Source organism: Notechis scutatus, chromosome Z (assembly GCF_049901735.1).
Source record: "Notechis scutatus isolate UNSWTSFEM ecotype Mainland chromosome Z, rNotScu1.2, whole genome shotgun sequence".
Taxonomy (NCBI): domain Eukaryota; kingdom Metazoa; phylum Chordata; class Lepidosauria; order Squamata; family Elapidae; genus Notechis; species Notechis scutatus.
In genome coordinates, this window is record NC_142025.1 from 103930227 (window position 1) to 103949878 (window position 19652).

A 19652-nucleotide genomic window follows, 5' to 3' on the forward strand; every position below is an offset into this window, starting at 1 on the left:
TATCTTTTATTTTCCCCCAAGTCCTCTCTGAGAATCTTTGAAAAAAAAAAAATGTGCATTTTTACCTATAATTCTCAAATGCATTTGTAGTGTTGCCATATCAAGGAATGCTCCCTGCTTGGTTCCCATTGTGTTTTTCAAACTTGTTCTTGGGAAATGGCAAGCAATGTAGGGGACTGCTTGCAGTGGTGGCGTAGGTGTTGCCATTGGGGTTCAGATATTTTGGGCTGCATTTTTGTACAGAAAATGTAATACTGCAATCCCTGGGAAACAGAGCTCCAAACAGTTCTGAGCTCCATGGACTGAACCAAAGGGTGCTTGCTCTCTAGCATTATTACAGTCCGTATGAGCATCTAAAGCCAGCAATAAATCAAATTTAGGCTGTGTCCTCAATTGACCTGCTTTTTCGGTATGTTACTCTTAGGCAATCGACTCCAAAGCCAAATGTAGCCTCGTTTCATAGCAAGTAGTAAGAATCTGATTACTGTGATTTATTTAACAGTCCGTGGCTTAGTACAATACATGAACTCAGCTGCATCATCTTATCTTTCAATCTATTTTTTTTCCCCAGCCAGAAGACTACTTGGTTGTATCAGAGAGTGGGCAGTGGATTATACACGAATGCATGGAATTGGTATCACTAGGAACTGGTGTCTCTTTTCTTCCCTTGAGCAAGGATAACTGAAACAGATGTTAATGACCATTTCAACTGCACTTGAGATAGCTGCAAAGAGAACAGTAAAGCTCTCCCAGTAAGACTATAATAAGGATCACTGAAGGAAGGGGAGAGGAATTAACTGTTTCCTGTTCTCCCGGGATCTCGATGAAAGCTGTGCTGGGGAAGAAGGCGTACAGAAATTTCAGCCCTTATGGATTCTCTTCTTTAACCACAAGAGGGGCAATCGTGACATCAAATTGTTTGTTCCATACAGGCCTCTTCGATCTACCATTTGACCTATAATGCCTTGAAGTGTGTTTTATTGTTCTTCAACAGAGCGCCCGTGACAGCACTACAAGGCACTGGCTTTCAAAATGAATTATTTAAAAAATAAAAACGACTAAACTCTTACGAGACAGCCTATATTGAAAAATCTCTTTATGAAATCTCTTTAGATTTAGGGTAGCATTTTGGCCCTTGTGACACTGCATGACACCACACAGGGATCACTCGTATGTTAAAAAGTTACTGATCCTTGCTTGGCCTGCAATAACAACTGAATATAAATGGTCACCAGATACTAAAATGACACGTACATCTAATACAGGTGAACAGATTGAAGCTTTTTGTGAGCATCCACTCCAGATTCTAAGGATACATTCCCCAAGAAGAGCACTACAGAAATCTCCTCCCCTGCCCTTTCCATGTACAGGTTACTGTGCTAAGATATGTTTGCGACTCACTCAAAGCCATCTGATAGACAGTCCGCTTCTTATCAGTGCCCATCGCTGGCTCGTAATCTGTAGAGACGACAGGAGGGAAGGATAGTGGGAGTGCGAGATGCAGACTGGTGATGACGTGTCACAGAAAACCGCCTTCTGGAGCTGTGTGTGCATGGAAGTGGGTGGCAGCAATGGATAAGAGCATGGGGCAGGGAAGTGTACAGAGCAGGGTTGGGTGTAGGAGTTAATGAGAGAGAGAGGCAGGTGGGTCAGGGTGCGTGTGGAGTGGTGGGAAATGTGTGACACTCACCTGTTTTCTTCTTCCAAGGGGAGACTGAATGACGGGAAGGAGATAGCAAGAGGGGGAAAAAATTAGCACCTTCAGTTGGGCAGGCCAGATAACTGGGAAGGAGGTCTGAAAGCTCCATTATATTTTGATAGTATTGACAGAAATTTCCTGACAGCAGGAAGAATAGGTAGGGGGAGAGATGGAACTGAAGCTTTAAGGGGTCTGCTGCTAAGGAAGAAGGTTAGGATTCCTGCTATTCAGGGTTTTAGTCAGAAGCCTAGTTTAAATTAAAAATAAAACCAAGTACAGAAAAAGAAACAGTCTTAGCCACTTGGGAGGGAGTTGAAAAAAAGAGAAAAGCTTGCAGAGTGTACCAAATGAGAAACAAAAAGTAAAACTCTTAAATAATTGTAAATGTATTAGACTGTCTACCTAGACATATGTTTGGAATGTTTCTCTACCACTTCTAGATTTCCTCACTGCAAAGTAACTTCCTGTGGGCCATGTTCCAACTGTTTCTTTTCCCAAGCCAAAAACATTAATGACGGCAAGGGTAGAACCAAGATGTGATCAAACTGGAAGATAATAATGGTTCAAAAGCGAGAGGCCTATGTGTGAGTATGTATGTAATGTGTACATGTAAAATCCACTTAATATTTCTGTTATGGCTGGAGCAAAATTCTCGAGGGCAAGGGGGCAGGAGCTCACCTTTCTCCACTGTGGCAGGCCAAGATTTTGGAAGTTCCAGGCAGCAGTGGATGAACAAAAATAAAGAGGAAGGTGACAAAAGAGAAGCAAAAAAATACTGCTCCTGTCCTGCTTATAGCATGACCCTCTCTATGCGGAAGATCTACCAGATTAGTTTACATGTTTTTAAGAAAGAAATCTCCCTCTCTCTGCCCCAATTACACTTCCATAGCTATAAATGTGTCAGAACAAACTCCTACTCCACAGATAATGGTTGAATGTCTGTCCAGCATATTTGGAAGATACCACATGGGAAAAAGCTGGCTCAGCATTTACACAGGAGAGCCTTCAAATGGTCCCTGCAGGACTCTAAATGGGTTATCAAAAAACTATAGTATGAAAGAAACCATGTGAATCTTCTCAAAAGGATATTATGGTATAATATACTCCCCAAATGACAAAGGTGGTTCTCCTAGAGGCCTAGACTGACTTGTTTACGGATTTGTCCAGATTACTTCTATTCTGTAATTTTTGATATCTTAACAGAATTAATTCATATGACCATTTTCAGGTTACCGCACCTGTCCTCTTGAATGCTTTGAGGCATCTGTTCTCTATGAAAAGGTGTTCAGGTGGTGACAGAATGTACAGGAATAACATTCATGAACTTTGAGCCATGCTAAATTTTCCCCAGAATTTGAATATAGCATGTCGTGACAGAATGCCCACCAAAACTCAGTAGAAAGTCCACTGAAAACCTTCCCTAGTTCCTCCACCTTATTAATCTTTTTTCCTGGTGTGTGTGTGTGTGTGTGTGTGTGTGTATGCGTGTGTGTTCATGTTGAATGAGAGAAAAAAGCAACAGCTTCCATTCCCTTGCTCCCTTCTCCTGGGCAGCTTTGTAAACTTAACCTGTAGCGAAAGGGCTTATGAATCAAGAAAAATATGGGCATTTTCCCAGGGGAAATTGCACTGAATTCTGCAGTTGCAGTGGGGAATATATATATATATATATATATAGCTATATATAAATTTGGCATGCATTAATTCCAATAAATAATAAAGGTATGTTGAATGGAAAATATTCAGTATGTTTAGTCCAGTTTAATTTAACATTTGCAGATAATCAAAGGCATACCTGAAAACCTACAAAATGGTGCAACGCTATTTTTAGCAAATTATAATTAGCATCCATATCAAAGCGTAATTATTTTTTTTCAAAAGTTACAGAAGAATACAAGTTCACAGACTATATTGCATGTCCGATATGATGTAACCTCCCCTACTATAATGGATATATATATATATATGTATCATCAATTTGGGACTGAAAGCACTAGAAGACAGGCTGCCCCACACTTTTGGTACAGAAAATGGCAATTCACTGGCATCCTTACCCATTTCCTCCAACTCCGATGTCATAGATTTGGAACGCAAGGAGATGGCTGGAGGGGGCAATCGTCTTGTCTGCTGTGGCGCAGCTAAAGTAACAAAACGAAGCAGTAGGTCTGGGATTTTATCCAATGATCCAAACTTGCTCCAACTCCCCCCGCTAACTTCCCCCACAACTCATTTGTCTCTTTTGAAAAGAATTCTTGGCTCGGTTCACAAAGCTCACTTAACCTGGTTCCTGAATAAATTTATTTGTTTATGCAATATATAAAGTACAAAACCACCAAATGGTGTTAATTCACACAACATGGCTTAGTCATTAAAGCATAAAAGCTTTGCATGTGGTGTAAATGCATGTACTTGGTTTGCTATGCTATGTGAATATGAATCCATGTTTTCACCTCGGCACTCTTCTTAAAGGTGATGAAGTCTATTCATCTCTCAAAGAATGCAGATACTACTTGTTAGCAAACTACAATCCAGAAAGAAAGGCAGCTTAAAATCAAAATAGAAATATCAAGTCCTGGAATAACAGTAAGGCGTTATCCCTTTAAAGGAATTAGTCGCTTGCCTCTAAAGAAATGTTTTATTTATTTGTATCCTGCCTTTATTATTTTTACAAATAACTCAAGATGATGAACACATTCAACTTACCTTCCTCCTCCTATTTTTCCACAACAAAAACTGTGTGAGGTGAGTTGGGCTGAGAGAAAGTGATTTGCCCAAGATCACCATGCTGGCTTTCATGGCTATAAGGAGCAAGGGCACTAAAGAGTTAAATATCTGAAACGCCCTGGGCCAGTATATTTCTTAAAAGCCACTAAAAGCTCTACAGCAGATTCAGTGAATCAACCAATAGCCCTCCAGTTGTGATTGAACTTGAATTTACAGCTTCAACCATATGGGTCAATAATGAAAGATAAGGGTATTGTAGTAAAAGTCCACAGGTTCCCCATATCCCTGCATGCTATCTCACCCCTTTCTGAGTCATAGAAGTCTTCTGAGTCAAGAACCTTCCTACCCTCCCAGTAAAATCATTAACCTTAATGCTTGAGGTGGGAAATATTAGCAGAAAAACACCCTTGCCTCCTAAGTCCAAGAAGTTCACCATCTAGAACAGGGGTATGAAACTGGATTTCTTTGAGGGCCAGATCAGCATTGTAGTTCTCTTCCACAAGACAGCTGACAGGAGGAATGGATGCCCCCTGCAGCACTCAGCCAACCAAAACGGGGTGAGGGGAGGCCATGCATGGGCTCCCCATACCCAGTTTTGGCCAGCAAAGTGCTGCAGGCTGTCCAAACCGAAAACGTGGTGCAGCGTTGCACGCGCCCCTCCATGCCCCATTTTGGCTGGCAGGGTGGTGTAGGAAGTCGTCCACAGCCCCCCTCGCCCCGTTTTTGCTAGCAGCGTCGGTCCTTTGCTATTTCCAGACTGGCTCCACGGGCCAGATTTAAGCACCCTAGATCTAGAAAACCTCAAAAATATATAGGCATTTGCCATATAAAAAGTTATACCATTATTTGTTATTTATTTGTTAATTTTTTCGCCACCTATTTTGCTGTGGCGAACTTTAGGCTATTCTACTATTTCTATTGGCTAGTTATGGTCTTCCAGCTAAGAATCTTTCCCAATTCTGACCATATTGCAAGATGCCATTATTAATCCTAAGTCTTTCTGCATGCATAGCAGTTCTCTCCCCTGCTTTCAAATCCATCCCCCTCAGGATAATACACACCCCTATTAAAACGCTTTTCCCCGCTCAAGGCAACCAGAATAATCTCAGAATGGTACCTTTCTTCCTCATGGCCTCCTCCATCTCTGGATTCCGTGTTACCATGACAACTTTCACCATCAAGTTGTTGCCCCCTTGTCGAATCATATTGACAACTTGTCTGTGACCAACTTTTACCACATTTTGTCCATTTACCTGAAACAAAAACTGACATTATCCATGTGGGTGTGGAGTTTTGGAGACAGCAAAGAATGCCTCAATGTTGTCAGTTTTTAATCATGTGCCCTTGTTATCACTAACATCTCCAACTAGTTCCTTGCCATGTATTCTAATGGCTCTACAGAATGAAGTGAATTACTCTATGCAACCTCTTTACCCAATGTGCAATTAATTGATAGGATTAATTTAACAAAATCACCAGCAGTTTAGGTTTAGATTACCGGTATGTTAAATTTTAAGTTTTAGGCTGATTCACAGAAGGAAAATTCATCAAAGGATATTATCATGGAAGTCTTTTGAAACTTCCATGTTATAGAGCAGTCTATCACTAGTACTAGCTCCTATGGGGAGAAGGACAAATGGCTGTACATTGTGAGAAAAGAAAGGGATGGAAGTAGATTGAATGAAATTCTATGTCTGATCCAACAGAATTCCTCTTTTTGATCAATTCTCGTTGGTGAGAGGATCATGCATGAGTATGTAGGAAGGTTGTAATGAAAAGCATGAATTTTCAAAATGTGCTGATTAATAACCCTCCAAAAACACACATCACTAGTAGCTACCATACAAATGTATACTTTCAGAGAAGTAAAGAGAAACCACACCAGGGAAATAGAGTGACAGGATTCTTTTAAAAATTTGGAATCCGATACAGCTGACCAAATAAGCATATCCATATAGCTGTGTCAAAACATAAAACACTACCGTACTGAGAGCTGGAAAGCACCTGCAATGCTATGGATTGTGCTTTTTTATATAGAGCAGCATTTCTTAACCTTAGAATGGACTTTAGCTCCCAGAATTCCCCAGTCAGCATGTCTATATTTAGTCACAAAGAAACAAACATAGGGGTATAACTTTATTTCTCTATAGTCATGCAAAGTGGCCAGGTACGAATCTAAAATAAATTGATGTAGGATTCTTGAATGGTACTTCCTTCCTTGTGATTACATTTCCCACACCTTCAAATACCATTTTATCAGTTATACCTTTCAACAGTACTTGGCCAATCCATCAAAGCTTAGTCAATCTCATCTTTTCTCAAATATCCTGGCACTTTTCTCCCAGTATGCTACTGCCTCATCCATTTCATATGAGAACCATCTGTTGTTTGGGGAATTATCTTTTGTTGTGAGAGCCACATTTTGTTGTCTCTTCCAAATTCTGGGACAATTCCAAATGCTTTGTAAGCTTAACCAGAGCAAACCTTCCTGCATTTTTAAATTCATGTCCATTCTAACACATACACAGCATAAAACTGCATGAGACTTTATATTGGCCAGCAACCACATTCTGACATTACCTTACTGAAAATCCATCGTTCATTTTCTAACAATGCTAAGATTTGTATAAAGAAGTTCAAAGAGGAGTATCAGCATTGTGGCAAGCCATACCTCAATGAGAAAATCACCCATGCGGAGACCAGCTCGCCAAGCCACACCTCCTTCATCCACTGATTCCAGGTATTGTAGAGCAGGAAAAGCAGGTGTGGGAGTGAACTCCTCAATTGGGGTCTGCGCTGTAAAGAGAGAGAGGTGTGAAAGGATGCATCTGGAAATGAGTCCTTGGGAAGCTGGGGAAAACTTACAGCCACAGAAAGTGCGTAGGTTTGGAATCTGCCTTTGGATTTCTGTCATACCAACCTTCTAGGAAACTGAATCAAATTTTTGTCAAGCATACAAATCTGTTTCTACTGTCTCAGAGCACAGGCACAACTCCTTTGTCCTCTCATTTTGAGCATCCAACACAGAACTCCACTGAACTTCTTATCTGGGAGAAAAGGAAAGGTTCTAGCTAACCACCTATTTGGACACCTTTGTTGGAAAACCAAATTCCATGTCACATTTTGCACCCATTTCTGTTGATCCTGATGCATCTGCTGGTAGCTCCACAACATCTAGGGGAAAAGGACATGGTTCCAATGGGAACTATTTATTCTTTATCAGCTTTTCCTAGAGACATACAAAATTGCTGTTAAGCTTGTAAGTTGGTGGGGAATCACTGTGGAAACATGTCCCTCTGCATAATCAGTCAAAACAGCTAGGGAACACCCTAGTTTCCAAGGATGACCTTAAGTCCCCCTCTCACCCTTAGCCCCTCTTAGCACAAAGCCAAATCCTTCGTTGTCCTTCTTCTGAAGCAGCACTGTCTTCTCTTTAATGATGTAATCACTGTGAAAGAAAGAGATGATATGATAGGTTAGGAGTCATATAGATGTTAAAGGGAATCCTCAATTCTATTGACCAGTGCAATCCTCAATTGACCAGTGCATAAAGAAATCAGAAGTCATAATATACGGGTTCTGTGTTACTCACATATTGCCAACATAGCATCATTTGTGCAGGTAATTTGTAATGTACCAGGTCTGCACAACATGCAAGCTCTAATTCTCTCTTCTTCCTCTTCCCTATACTAAGCCCTGATACTGCAAACATAGCAGGCACCCTAATTCTCTCTTCTTCCTCTTCCCTATACTAAGCCCTGATACTGCAAACATAGCAGGCACCTGCTCTCTATAACAATAGGATCTATGGGCCAGAGCCAATGAAGACAGCATTGCTTTGGCCAGAATTCCAAAGTCACTGCACAGAATTTTGGCTGCATTAAGCCCCACACTGCAAATGCAAATACTACTCGCTCACTACTCAGGGATGAGACACTGACTAAACCCTGGAAGTCTCAAAGAATCTCCACAAAACGAGATGCAAACATTATATCCTCACTGCAAAAACAGCATACAGAAGTGTCTCTGTTACTACCTACTTGAAAAATGCTGTACAAGATGTATAACATACAGCTTTATCAATACATATATAACAAATAAACATAATCTCTTACTGCAAATATATTATATATTGCACGAGACTTTACCACTAAAATAAGTAGGATGGCTAATATAAAAATGGCAAGATAATGCATTTATAATGTGATGTTGCTATATACAGGAAATCTAGCCTGCTACTCCAGGAAATAATCGTAAAACATAGAATATAACAGTGTATCTTCATGGTATTGCACTCCCTTTACATCTCCTATTCTCAATTTTGCAAAAGCAATGCGATCAGTTCAGGCAGCCACTTGCTCTGGCTACGAATATAGCTTTTACAAACATTGCACATCCCCTACTCTTTTACAGGGCTCCAAGCCTTCAGATACAATGTGCATTGCTCCATGTGAAAGCATGAAGTACAGCAAAAAAAAAAAAAAAAAAAAACAACAACTTAAAAGTCAAGATGAGCTCCACACCACAGAACAAAAGCATGGTACTTAGTTGTCTCATTGTGTGGTCAAAGCTGGTATTCTCTCAAACAAGAGAAAAATGGTTCTCAGCACAGAACAGAATGATAGGAATCCAGACAAGGGGCACTAGTAGTTGCTTAAGTGCCAATTCTACAGTTGGAGTGGCAATGAACAGCACTGCTAAATTTTTCAAGGCATCGGATTTCTTTCCAAATCCATAAAATTTCCTTTTGCTACTGTGAACTCCAACTACATGTCATACATGCTGCACTATTTTTCTTATAACAACTATGTCTGATACCCTCTATGTTGTACCAGCAGGTCACCCATTGAGCCATTTAAAATCTATAATCCATATAAAATAACGCTTTAGTATTTTTACTTCTTCTTCTTTAGCCTGCCTCATATTATCCAAAAGATCAAGTACCTTGCAGGCCATATTAGCTGGTAGGCTTGTGAATTACCCAGGCTATACTTATTTCTGCTTGTGTTTATTCATATTATTAATGCACTATTTTTTTTCAAATTATTAAATTCTTTTAATCAGATATTCCTCAACTCTTATAACTGTAATAATCTAAATGAACTGACTTTATACAGGTAGTCCTCAACTTACAACACTTCATTTAGTGACCGTTCAAAGTTACAATTGCACTGAAAAAAGTGACTTATGACCATTTTTCACACTTATGACCATTTTTGCAACATCCCCAAGGACACATGATCAAAATTTAGACATTTGGCAACCGAATCTTATTTATGACGGATGCTCTTCCATGGTCATGTGATCGCCTTTTGCTTCCTTTTGATAAAGTCAACAGGGAAGCCAGATGCACTTAATAACTATGTTACTAACTTAACAGTGATTCACTTAACAACTGTGGCAAAAAAGGTCATAAAGGGGGCAAAATTCACTTAACAAATAAACAGTGATTCACTTAACAAAAAATTCACTTAGCAACAGAAACAGAAACTTTCAGCTCAACTGTGGTCCTAACTTAAGCATAGTTATATACATTATTTCTAAAACAATTTAAATGTAATACAAGCATGGGAGATAAGAAATTTTATAGAACAGGCAAGACAAAGAGGCCAGAAATCTAAAAAACAAATTGTGGATAAATAGGCTTAATTGGAAAAGTAAGAAAAAGGAACTTCAAGCTGTTAAAAAACTAGTTAAAAAAACATGGTGATCTCTGTGAATTAAATAAATGTGATGAAAGTTAGAAAAGACTTAAGACTAAGTAGCAACTGAATTAAATCTCAGGAGAGATAAGATGACCAACATCACGATATTTAAATAACCAAACCTCTGATTTCCAAAAAAAAGAAAATATTATTATGGACGGCTTCTTTTACTCTGATGCATTTTGATTACACGTATCAATAGGGAAGCTTGCTAATTAATCTCTTTAATACCTATTACTTATACAATAAGTTGTATTAAACTTAAATGTTGGTCTCAAGACTTGGGTTGGTCAATAACTCTCCTTAAGATCCTACACTGAAGTTCTGATTATCCTGGCCTATAAGGGGGAGTAAGGGTCAATTAAACAGAATTTCTCAACCCATACCCGCCAGACTGTATTTGCTTTGGTAGATCACAAGTTTGCAGTTGGCTTATAGAATATTTGCTTGAATCTGCATCAAAATATAGTATTGGGGCAAACAACAGATTCAAAAAGCTGGTATGTGAAGTGAATAAGAAATGGAAGGATGCAGACTTCCTAATTTATGCAGATTTGCACATATGTCCTCCTTCTCAGATATATTTCACTTACAGAGATATTTCTATAAAGGGCCTAACACTGTCTCTCTCACATAGGCAGCAACTGTTGCAAAGAAATGAGATTTCCTGGACAGAGAGCACGGTTAGTTGTAGTGAATGCATGCAACCCCAGCTCTCCCAATCTGGCATCTCTAGAAATATTAGATTATAATTCCCAAAGTTTTCAATGGTACCCGGTTGAGGAAAACTAATGTGTATACCAACATACATAACAGCATAGCTCACGATGCTCAGAAGTGAAAAAGCATGTGATCCGTCAAGCGCCTTAAAACCTTGCACAAACCCAGCCTCATCCCATATTGACTGATGCTTAACGTTCCCCAAATATTTTTAGAATTTAAAAAGAAACCAAACAAGAATTCCAGCCTCTACTTCTATATGGGTTTCCATGAAAGCTCTCTGGGAAATCCTTTGGATCTTTCTTACAGCAAAGATCAATACTTTGGGCTTCTATAAAAACAGGAGGAAAAAGCAAGTGACTATGAAGTTCTGGTGATATGCATGGAACATGAGTACCAAGGCAAGCCTTTTCCTTCTGCACCACAATCAATTTTATAACTAGGAATTTTAGGACTTTCTGGTGTCTCTAAATCATAATTTGTTGTAGTCTCACTGCAGGTCCATGGTTGGCTCATGGTTGCTGAAATCTAAAACTCAGAAACTTCTTCAAGCTCAGCAACCTCTGGAGAATCACAATTTTGAAGGAGGCGTATCATGGAACTAGAGTACTTTTTGCAAATAGGTTGGTGAGTTTTCATTAAGAGTCCTCTTGACCAAATGTATTTAGACACATCACCTCAACTTCCTGATTACAGCAAGCTATAACTGACAGACTAGCTTTCCATTTATGATATAATCATATGCAGCAAATCCTGGTTGAACAAGGCCTTAGAAACTCTCCATTCTCATGGGTCCAATCTAGGATACAACCAGATGAGCTTCCCGCTGCTGCAGTCTTCAACAATGCAGTCAACAATGTAAAAGGACCTGGAATCTCGACCTTCTAATTAAAATGGGAAAGTGCTATCTTCCATCATTAGATGAAAAATGTGAACAGGCTGGTTTATGTATTCAAAGAGTAACATGAATGTACTATAAATCTGAGAATGCATGGATTGTACCATATTCAAATGTCAATGCAGGCTTGCATAAAGTTGCATATTAAGATATGTGGGGGTTTGGGAAAAAAAATCACTTTTAAAATATACATGCAAGAATCAGCACATAATATCTGATTGAATACAACAAAGCATCAAAAAGGTTTCCATTATTACTAAGCACATCTTCAAGTGCCCACAGACATAGAAGTGAACATACACATGAAACTGTATATAAGCACACAGAAACATGACATCTTGCAGGATGATGTTTAAACTTTATGGAAATGTGCTGCCTTTATGCACACATATGCAGAATAAAAAAGAACATATTTTAGTGCATGTATAGCACTTAGCACATCATGCTTTACAGGCTTGCTGTTCAAGCTTTTATGTCACAGGTTAAAACAAGCTATAATACAGAGTATACAGAGAGAATGCATGAATAACAGATAGGTACATGCATAATATTTTAATTTCTTGTCCACAATAGTCTCAGAATGTTAAATAGTTTAGACTACAGCATTAATCAACAGCAAACCTGCATACAGTGAATGGCACCCATGCATGCCCAGTTGCAGATACACACCCACAGATGTTCATACACATACACAAAGACTTCACAGGCATATATGGATGCATGGCCACACCACGGCAAACACCCAAAATCGATTATTAGATTGCTTTCCACCTTCCTAAGTCTTCATGTACAAAGCACATCTCCATATAGACACCATGCCAGCCATTCCCACACATTTTTAAGCTTCCTCTATTAGAGGCAAAAATTCTAAGCAACTGAAAACACCCAACAATCCTGATCCATATGCAGAGCTGCATCTGTACATGCAAACATCCTTACTGACGCACACCCTGAACACACGGACTCCTTTCCAGAAGAGGCATATTAATACCCTCCCACAGCATGAACGCGCGCTGACATACCTAACATCTCTGGCAGGCACCTTCAACCCATCACACACCGCCAGCATCTCTCCTGCACTCCCACCCCGCGGATCCCACTCGCTATCCATCCATCCATCCGGGCGGGCACGCGCAGGTTGAATGGCCGGATGCATGGAGTAGAATGGGGGAGGGGGAGGGCTGTGCGTGGAGGGCGCGAGCAGGGAGCCGAGCCGGCAGCTGCGCTGGATGGTTGACTGAATGGCTGCATGAATGGAATGGCGGGCGGGCGCGCGGGCGTGAATGGGCTGCGGAGGGCGGGCGCGAGGCGAAGGGATGAATGGGGCGCAGGCGAGGGGCCCGTGAAGCGTGAATGACAATCGGCTTGGGGAGGGAAGAGGAGAGGAGAGGAGAGGAAGCATTCGCCGCTGCCGCCGTCGCGCTAGCCCGGGCCCCACGGCCGGATGCTTGCCGATCGGCTTGCTCCTCCGCGTCCTTCTACCGTACCTGTAGATGTACCAGACGCTCCGGCGCCGGGGCCCCAGGGCCGGCCAGCTTGAGGAGAGGGCCGGCTGTTGCTGCTGGTTCCCGCCGCCGTCGTAGCGGGCCATGGCTCTGCTGCCGCCGCCGATCCCAGGCTCCCAGCCGCCGCTGCGGGGCCCAGCCACATTCTAGGGGCGCGCGGTGGAATGGGGAGGCGGGCGGGGGGCGCAACAGCGGCTGTAGCAGCAGTAGCAGCGGCGGCGGGAGGGCTGCACCATACTCACATCATGGCACCGCAGGAAAGAGGACGACGAGGCGACGACGACGGAGAAGAGTGGGGGACAGACAGGCCAACCGGCCGGCCTTGTTCATTGGCAGCAGAAACCTAGTCCAACGCCGCCGCCGGAGCGAGCGGGAGAGCGCACGCCGACTAGCCGGCACGCTTGCTTAACCCCTTGCGCACAAGAGCACCCGGCGACGCCACGGCACTGCAGGAAGCGGGCGGGCAGGCCAGCCAGATGGTTGGGCCAACCAGCTCAACTCGGCTGTGAGAAGGGGGTGTGAGTTCCTCGGAGCACGAGCAGAGCGCATCGTTCGTAAGAGTCGCCTGTGCACAGCCCCCAACTCTTGTTCCACAGTACTGTGTAACTTGCAGGAAATAATTGATTTCCACCAAAGTCATTCACCTTTGCGATAGGTTAAAAAAAAAAAACACGCAAGTGCAGTCCCCACTCCTACATTCAAGGTACGCACTAAGCTAGGTAGATGTTACTAAAACAAAAGATGTTTTGTCTCCTGGTCGTTTTGAAGATATTTCATTACAAAGATGGAATAGGACAGACAAATAAAGTAATCCAGGCGACACAGAATTGATATATTTTCTGTATTTGCCTCTCTTGTGCAACCAAATTACCTATCTGGGTTCTAAATATGCTGAACTAATTTCTCCCTATTTTGTTCAATCAATGAGGACAAAAGCTGCTAGATTCAACACATCTGCTTGGGGAGAACTGCTTCAGCTAAGGTAGCAATTACCTGCCCTGCTGTAGATTTCTCAGAAGTATCTATTGGACAGATGCAAAGCCAGAATGCTAATCTACCCTTTTCAGTCTTAATTCAGCACAAAACCAGAGATCAACCAAGCATATGTCTCCCACAAAGCTGTTCCCTGCCAAGAAAAAGTTTAAGAGTTTTACTGTATCTAAATTCTCCTTTGGGTCACCCTCAACTGGTAACAACTCTATTTCCAGTCTGCATTCATAATCTTTCATCCAAGCACTCCCCAATCTTGACCTTGGCCAAACATCTGAGTTAAGTAAGGTCAAATGCAATCCCCTGCTGAAGTTCTCCTGCCTAAATTCTTTGGGAAAAGAAACCATGCTCACAGCTCTGGGAATCTTACATCACACTGGAAGAGAGTTTTAGTTATAAAGGTTCTTTTTATGAACAGCCATCTGAGGAACTGTGGTTGTCTGACTTCTGTTGAGAGACCTAAATCTAGTCTAGCAGTCAAGGCTCTTTCCTATGAAGCAACTGTGCCAATTCTGGCAGCAGATCCATCCAGATGGATAGCTAGCATCTTGTACTACTGACTGAAAGGCATTGTGGATGTATTTCATCTTTTCCTTCTTAATGGTTTTTTTTTTTCCTGGTAAGAGAAAAATCAAAAGGGGTTATAAATGAAAAGTGCTGTCATCCAGACACCTTATAAAATTTTGTTAATGAAGCAGAGTGATAAAATTCTAGCTTTTCTTGGAGCTAAGGGAGTTAGTATCAAAAATCTCCACTGAATGCAATAAAGGCCAGTTTATAAACGGCCTTATTCCACTTTACTATTTTCAGAATAAGGTCTAATAATTGCTTAGCATTATCTGGGGATATTGGATCATTACACTTCTTGTATCTTGACAGATTCTATGGTAGATTTTTTGCAAACATCATGGCACATAGGTCAGGGCTGACACTTGGCCTTCCTTCTGAGCAGCGTGGTTTATAATTATATTGCCTACATAGTGCTACAGCCTAGCTCTACGTGTTTGATTTCAGAAGTTGATAGCAGGTTTGTGGAATGAGATTTATCTTAAAGCACAAAGGCACACGTTATCCTGAGTTGCCGTTCTGTGGAGATATATTTAGGAGTATACTACCCTGCAGTCGGTGTGGTTTATGAACTACCCTTATTAGTAGGAACTTTCCTTAATCATATATTTTTTCCTACATTACTCTTCTTCTCAAAGAACAATCTTCAGACACTATTTCACATACCTAAAATGTGTAATTCTTATTCCTGTAAAGGTATGTCTATGTACATTATTCATACATATAAGCAGGAAGATTCCTAAAAGAATTTTTGCTCGTCTGAATGGATTTTCTTCTGGAAACCTTGATGCAAGGAGGGTTTTTTTGTTTTTTGTTTAAAGGAACAGCATTTTTGGCAAAATCATAGGATGCTAATCTACCAGTAGGTATATATGGGGTGGGATGAGGAAAAACATTAAATGATTGGTGAGCTGATGACTTAAAACAAACTTTCTTGTAAGGCTACAAAAGAGAATCTAGTTTTTGATTTGCGGCTACAGAACAAAATGATAAAAGATGCTTTCAAAATATACTACGTTCTTGGAGAAACAGAATAGAAAAGAATTCAGATATCCTAGTCCTAAATGCAAGTATTTGAAATCCAACCTCTTTAAAATGCTCTATACAGATGTTTTAGAAGCAGCTGTAAACCTGATAAATTAAAACAGCTTTCCCCAGAATTGGGTTCTGAGAGCTGAAGCTAACTAAATGCACTGGATTGGAGAAAGCTGCATTAGAGATATTTCTCAGAGGTCTTGTGCAATTTCTTTGGAAAATGTACATTTTTATAAATCTGTGAGGAAATATACTTTGTCATTTCTACAATACTGCAAGCATAAATGTTGCATGCTGTAATGGATGAGCATATGGAATGTATGTAACATGTAAATACAGTAATGTATATAGAATCTTGTATGGGAACACATAGATATATAGACATAGTGAAATCACAAAAGAGCTATGATATATTCATTAGCAATGATAATTATCACTCAGGCTACACATAAACTGCACATTTCATATAAATGTAGATAATGAAGCTCTAATAATTAAGAAGAAAAAACAGAACTTTAGAAAGAGGGCTTGTTCTGCCTAATAACAGCCAGCATTGGTTTAATACTTTCTTCTCTGGACAATTTTATGCTAGGAACTAAGAACTAAACATGCACACCATCCCAAATGTTTTTCCTCTGCAGCATTTCAGGTAAGTATTTATCTTCACAAAGCTACAGCTTATCTCTAAACAGCAGCAAGTGTGATTCACAAAAAGCCAGCTAGAAACATTCCAGGAAGAGAACAAATGAAAGCAAATGTGTATACTGGTTAAAATGCTGGAGTAGGAAAGGACAAAGATTCAGGTCTACTCTCAACCTCAGATGCTCCTGAGGTGACCCTAGGCCATTCACTATCTCTCAGTCTGCTTTACAGAGCTACTATTGTGTGAAAACGGGAGGAGTCACCAGCTATATATGACATCTTCAGCTGTTAGAATATATGATAGGCTAACAATCTTAATTCATAAAAGTGAATTGATACTTGCATCTGTCTGACATAGTATACAGGTTGAGAAACAACTGCTATGTTTCAATACTATTTTTCAACTGAACTGAACATGGGACAAAACAAAAAATGCATTGTATTTGCATTCATCATACATAATGCTCAGTAATCTCTCTTGCATTGTGAAGAATTAATATACAGTCCTTAATCATATAAGGTGCACAAACTGTCAAAAAAAAAAAAGCTCATTCTCATCTTTTCCTCTTTCTCAAACACAGCAACTTTCCTGAGTTCCTGATTTGTCCTTATTACACTTTTTAATTTCAACTCTTCTCATTTCCAGATTACTATAGTATCCTCCCCAACACACAAGATCATCCCCCCCCCCTCCTTCCAATTTTGTTCACACTCATTACAGGATAAGAACGCTTAAAAAAAATTAGTCAATACTGCTGAAGAGGGAAATGTCTCCCACTACTTCGCCCCTGCTCCAAAGCACTTATTGTAGTCCTCTCCCCCACTCTTGCATTTTCCCCTCCCCACTGACTTCAAACCCTGCCCACTCACCCAGCCTCCTCTGGCCCCATGGTGCTGCCCAAATGGCTCAGGTGGCTGCTGGCCCCCTGGTATGTTCCATCTTCACTGTTTGGCTGAGAGCAAAAGTTGCTGCCTTGGAAAGTTCTGGGATTACATGGCCCTGGTAGGTAAACCCCCAGGCAGCAATCATGCAAGCCCTGTGTTGAATAGCTGGAGGGATGTGCTTGCATAGGATGTGCAGACCCCGAAGAAGCATCGCAACTGAGAGCTCTGGGCTGAACTGATCCTGCTTTCAGATTGAAAGCCAGCTGAGTCTGGGACATACTTCCTGCTTGCAGAGCTCAAGGACATTTGCCAAAAGGATGGAATGCAGCACAGCCAAATTGGAGCATCAGAGACTTAAGAGGCTCGGAATAACTGAGTTCACTAGGGAGCAAGAGCAGAACAGAAGGACCCAGCAGGACAGGAAGGGCGGGAGTATGGTATTGGAGTCCAAACCGAACTGTCGAAGACTGAATTGAAACTGAGAGTCACAGTTGGGAATCAAGGGCTGTTAAAGAGGGGAAAGAAGCTGCTGGTGATGGAGAACATGTTTCTAACAGCATGTGGTCACAAAGGAGGATACTAGTGACAATAGGGTAGGTGGGCGTTAGCACCAGAGTTTCCTAGTCAAGTATGAAATGTGGGGTACAGATGGGAACCTTTTGGGGGCTGAGGGCTGCTAGGAAGAGAATTGGGTGCTGGATGATGCAAAGTGGGCAGGATTTCTTCAGACAGACAGACAGATGTGGGGATGGTGAGGAATTGGAGAAAATTGTCATTTGTTTTAATTACTGTATTCACTCCAAAATATTTAGTCATTTGGCTGTTTCAAATCTTGTTTCGGTAAAGTGACATATAAATTACATAGTAAATAAATTACAGTAAATAAATAAAAGGAAGACAGGGCTTCTCCCATTCAGTTATCTCTGAAGTGGGAAGAATCGTTTTGTATTAAGAGGAATGAGGCACACTTTACTTAAAGGGAGCAGACTAGAAAAATGCATATGAAGGCCATGGTTTTAGGGGGGAGGTAGAGACAAGTTTATTAACGGTATGAGAGACTGCTTTATATACAATTCTAATCAGTAGTTATTAACCCAATTAATATTAATTTATCCTGTGGGAAAGTGGCTTCTAGCCAGTGTTTATCCATACATACGCTTCCATATGAGTAGATACATATAGATAAATATGTTCCATTATACACATAAAAACATATTGTTGCTTATCTTGTTTTACTATTCTATAATATTTGGGAATCACATATCCTCCTTGATTCACTGCAGAACTGTGCTGTATTACAGACAGAATTAAATCATCCTCTGGTCAGCATGTAGGACACCAGAGTAAGGGAAAGAATATAAAATGCCAATCTCTCCTAGGATACTAATTTCATTTAAATAGGTAAATATCTTGATACTAAGCTGCTAATATAGCTTGCATGACTTTTAAATAGGAGTATTAAATCTTAGGTAGATGCATCATGTATTTGAAGACAAACTATACTTTACACAAAAAGTTAAAATAGTCCTTGGAGGATTGTTATTAGGTGAGAACAACATAAAGCATTTTTAAAATTTGTTTCCTTAGCCATTACCTCAAATTCTCATTTTTTTCCCCTCCATATATGCATAAGATGCCCATGTAAATAGAAGATTCCTTATGAAAAGCTGTATGGCCACTTAAACCAGTTAAAGTTTGTCAGATAAATACAGATTTGGCTGCAGAGGACTTGTGTAATCAGAGTCTGCACCTGACTTTAACCTTCTCTGGCACTGCTGCTTGGTTCTTTTCATTTGTGGGCTGACATAAGGTATATAAAGTTAAGATTAGAGTGAGTGTTTCTACAGGACTTTTAGTTTAGGCTAGCTGATTCCTACAGCAACCTTTTCAAGTAGAAGGGACAATAAAATTAGCATCATTTGTCCTAGGCAGGACAGGCAGCATAATTAACATCTGATCTACACTGTGGAAACAGCTTCAAGTTTAAAGAAGCCTTTTGTGTTCAGTACTGTCATCCGTATGTCTTCTAACGAAGTGGCACCAAGTACCTCACATCCTGCAATTTCAACCCACACCACTCTGGGGTGCTGTAAAGAGTTTAGACTGCTGCATGGTAGTCAGGGAGAAAATCAGTTATTATTAGCAACGGTCCCTTTCCAGAATTCTCAAACCCTTGCAATTATCTGAGGATGCCCATCACTGATCCTATCCCTACTATATGTACAACAGAAGCAGCATTGTTGAACATGGTAGAATAAGTTGTATGAATCCTACTTGCAGGT

At 40.6% G+C, this 19652-nt stretch overlaps 1 protein-coding gene across 1 annotated transcript in view; it reads right to left on the reverse strand.

Moving 5' to 3' along the window:
- SHANK1 (SH3 and multiple ankyrin repeat domains 1) overlaps positions 1 to 19652 on the reverse strand; it is a 94778-nt gene that overhangs the window by 14422 nt on the left and 60704 nt on the right. Inside the window, 5 exon segments of the mRNA XM_087948156.1 lie at positions 1402 to 1458; positions 3754 to 3837; positions 5541 to 5676; positions 7095 to 7219; positions 7789 to 7871. Of these exon segments, the coding sequence (XP_087804282.1) occupies positions 1402 to 1458; positions 3754 to 3837; positions 5541 to 5676; positions 7095 to 7219; positions 7789 to 7871 (485 nt within the window).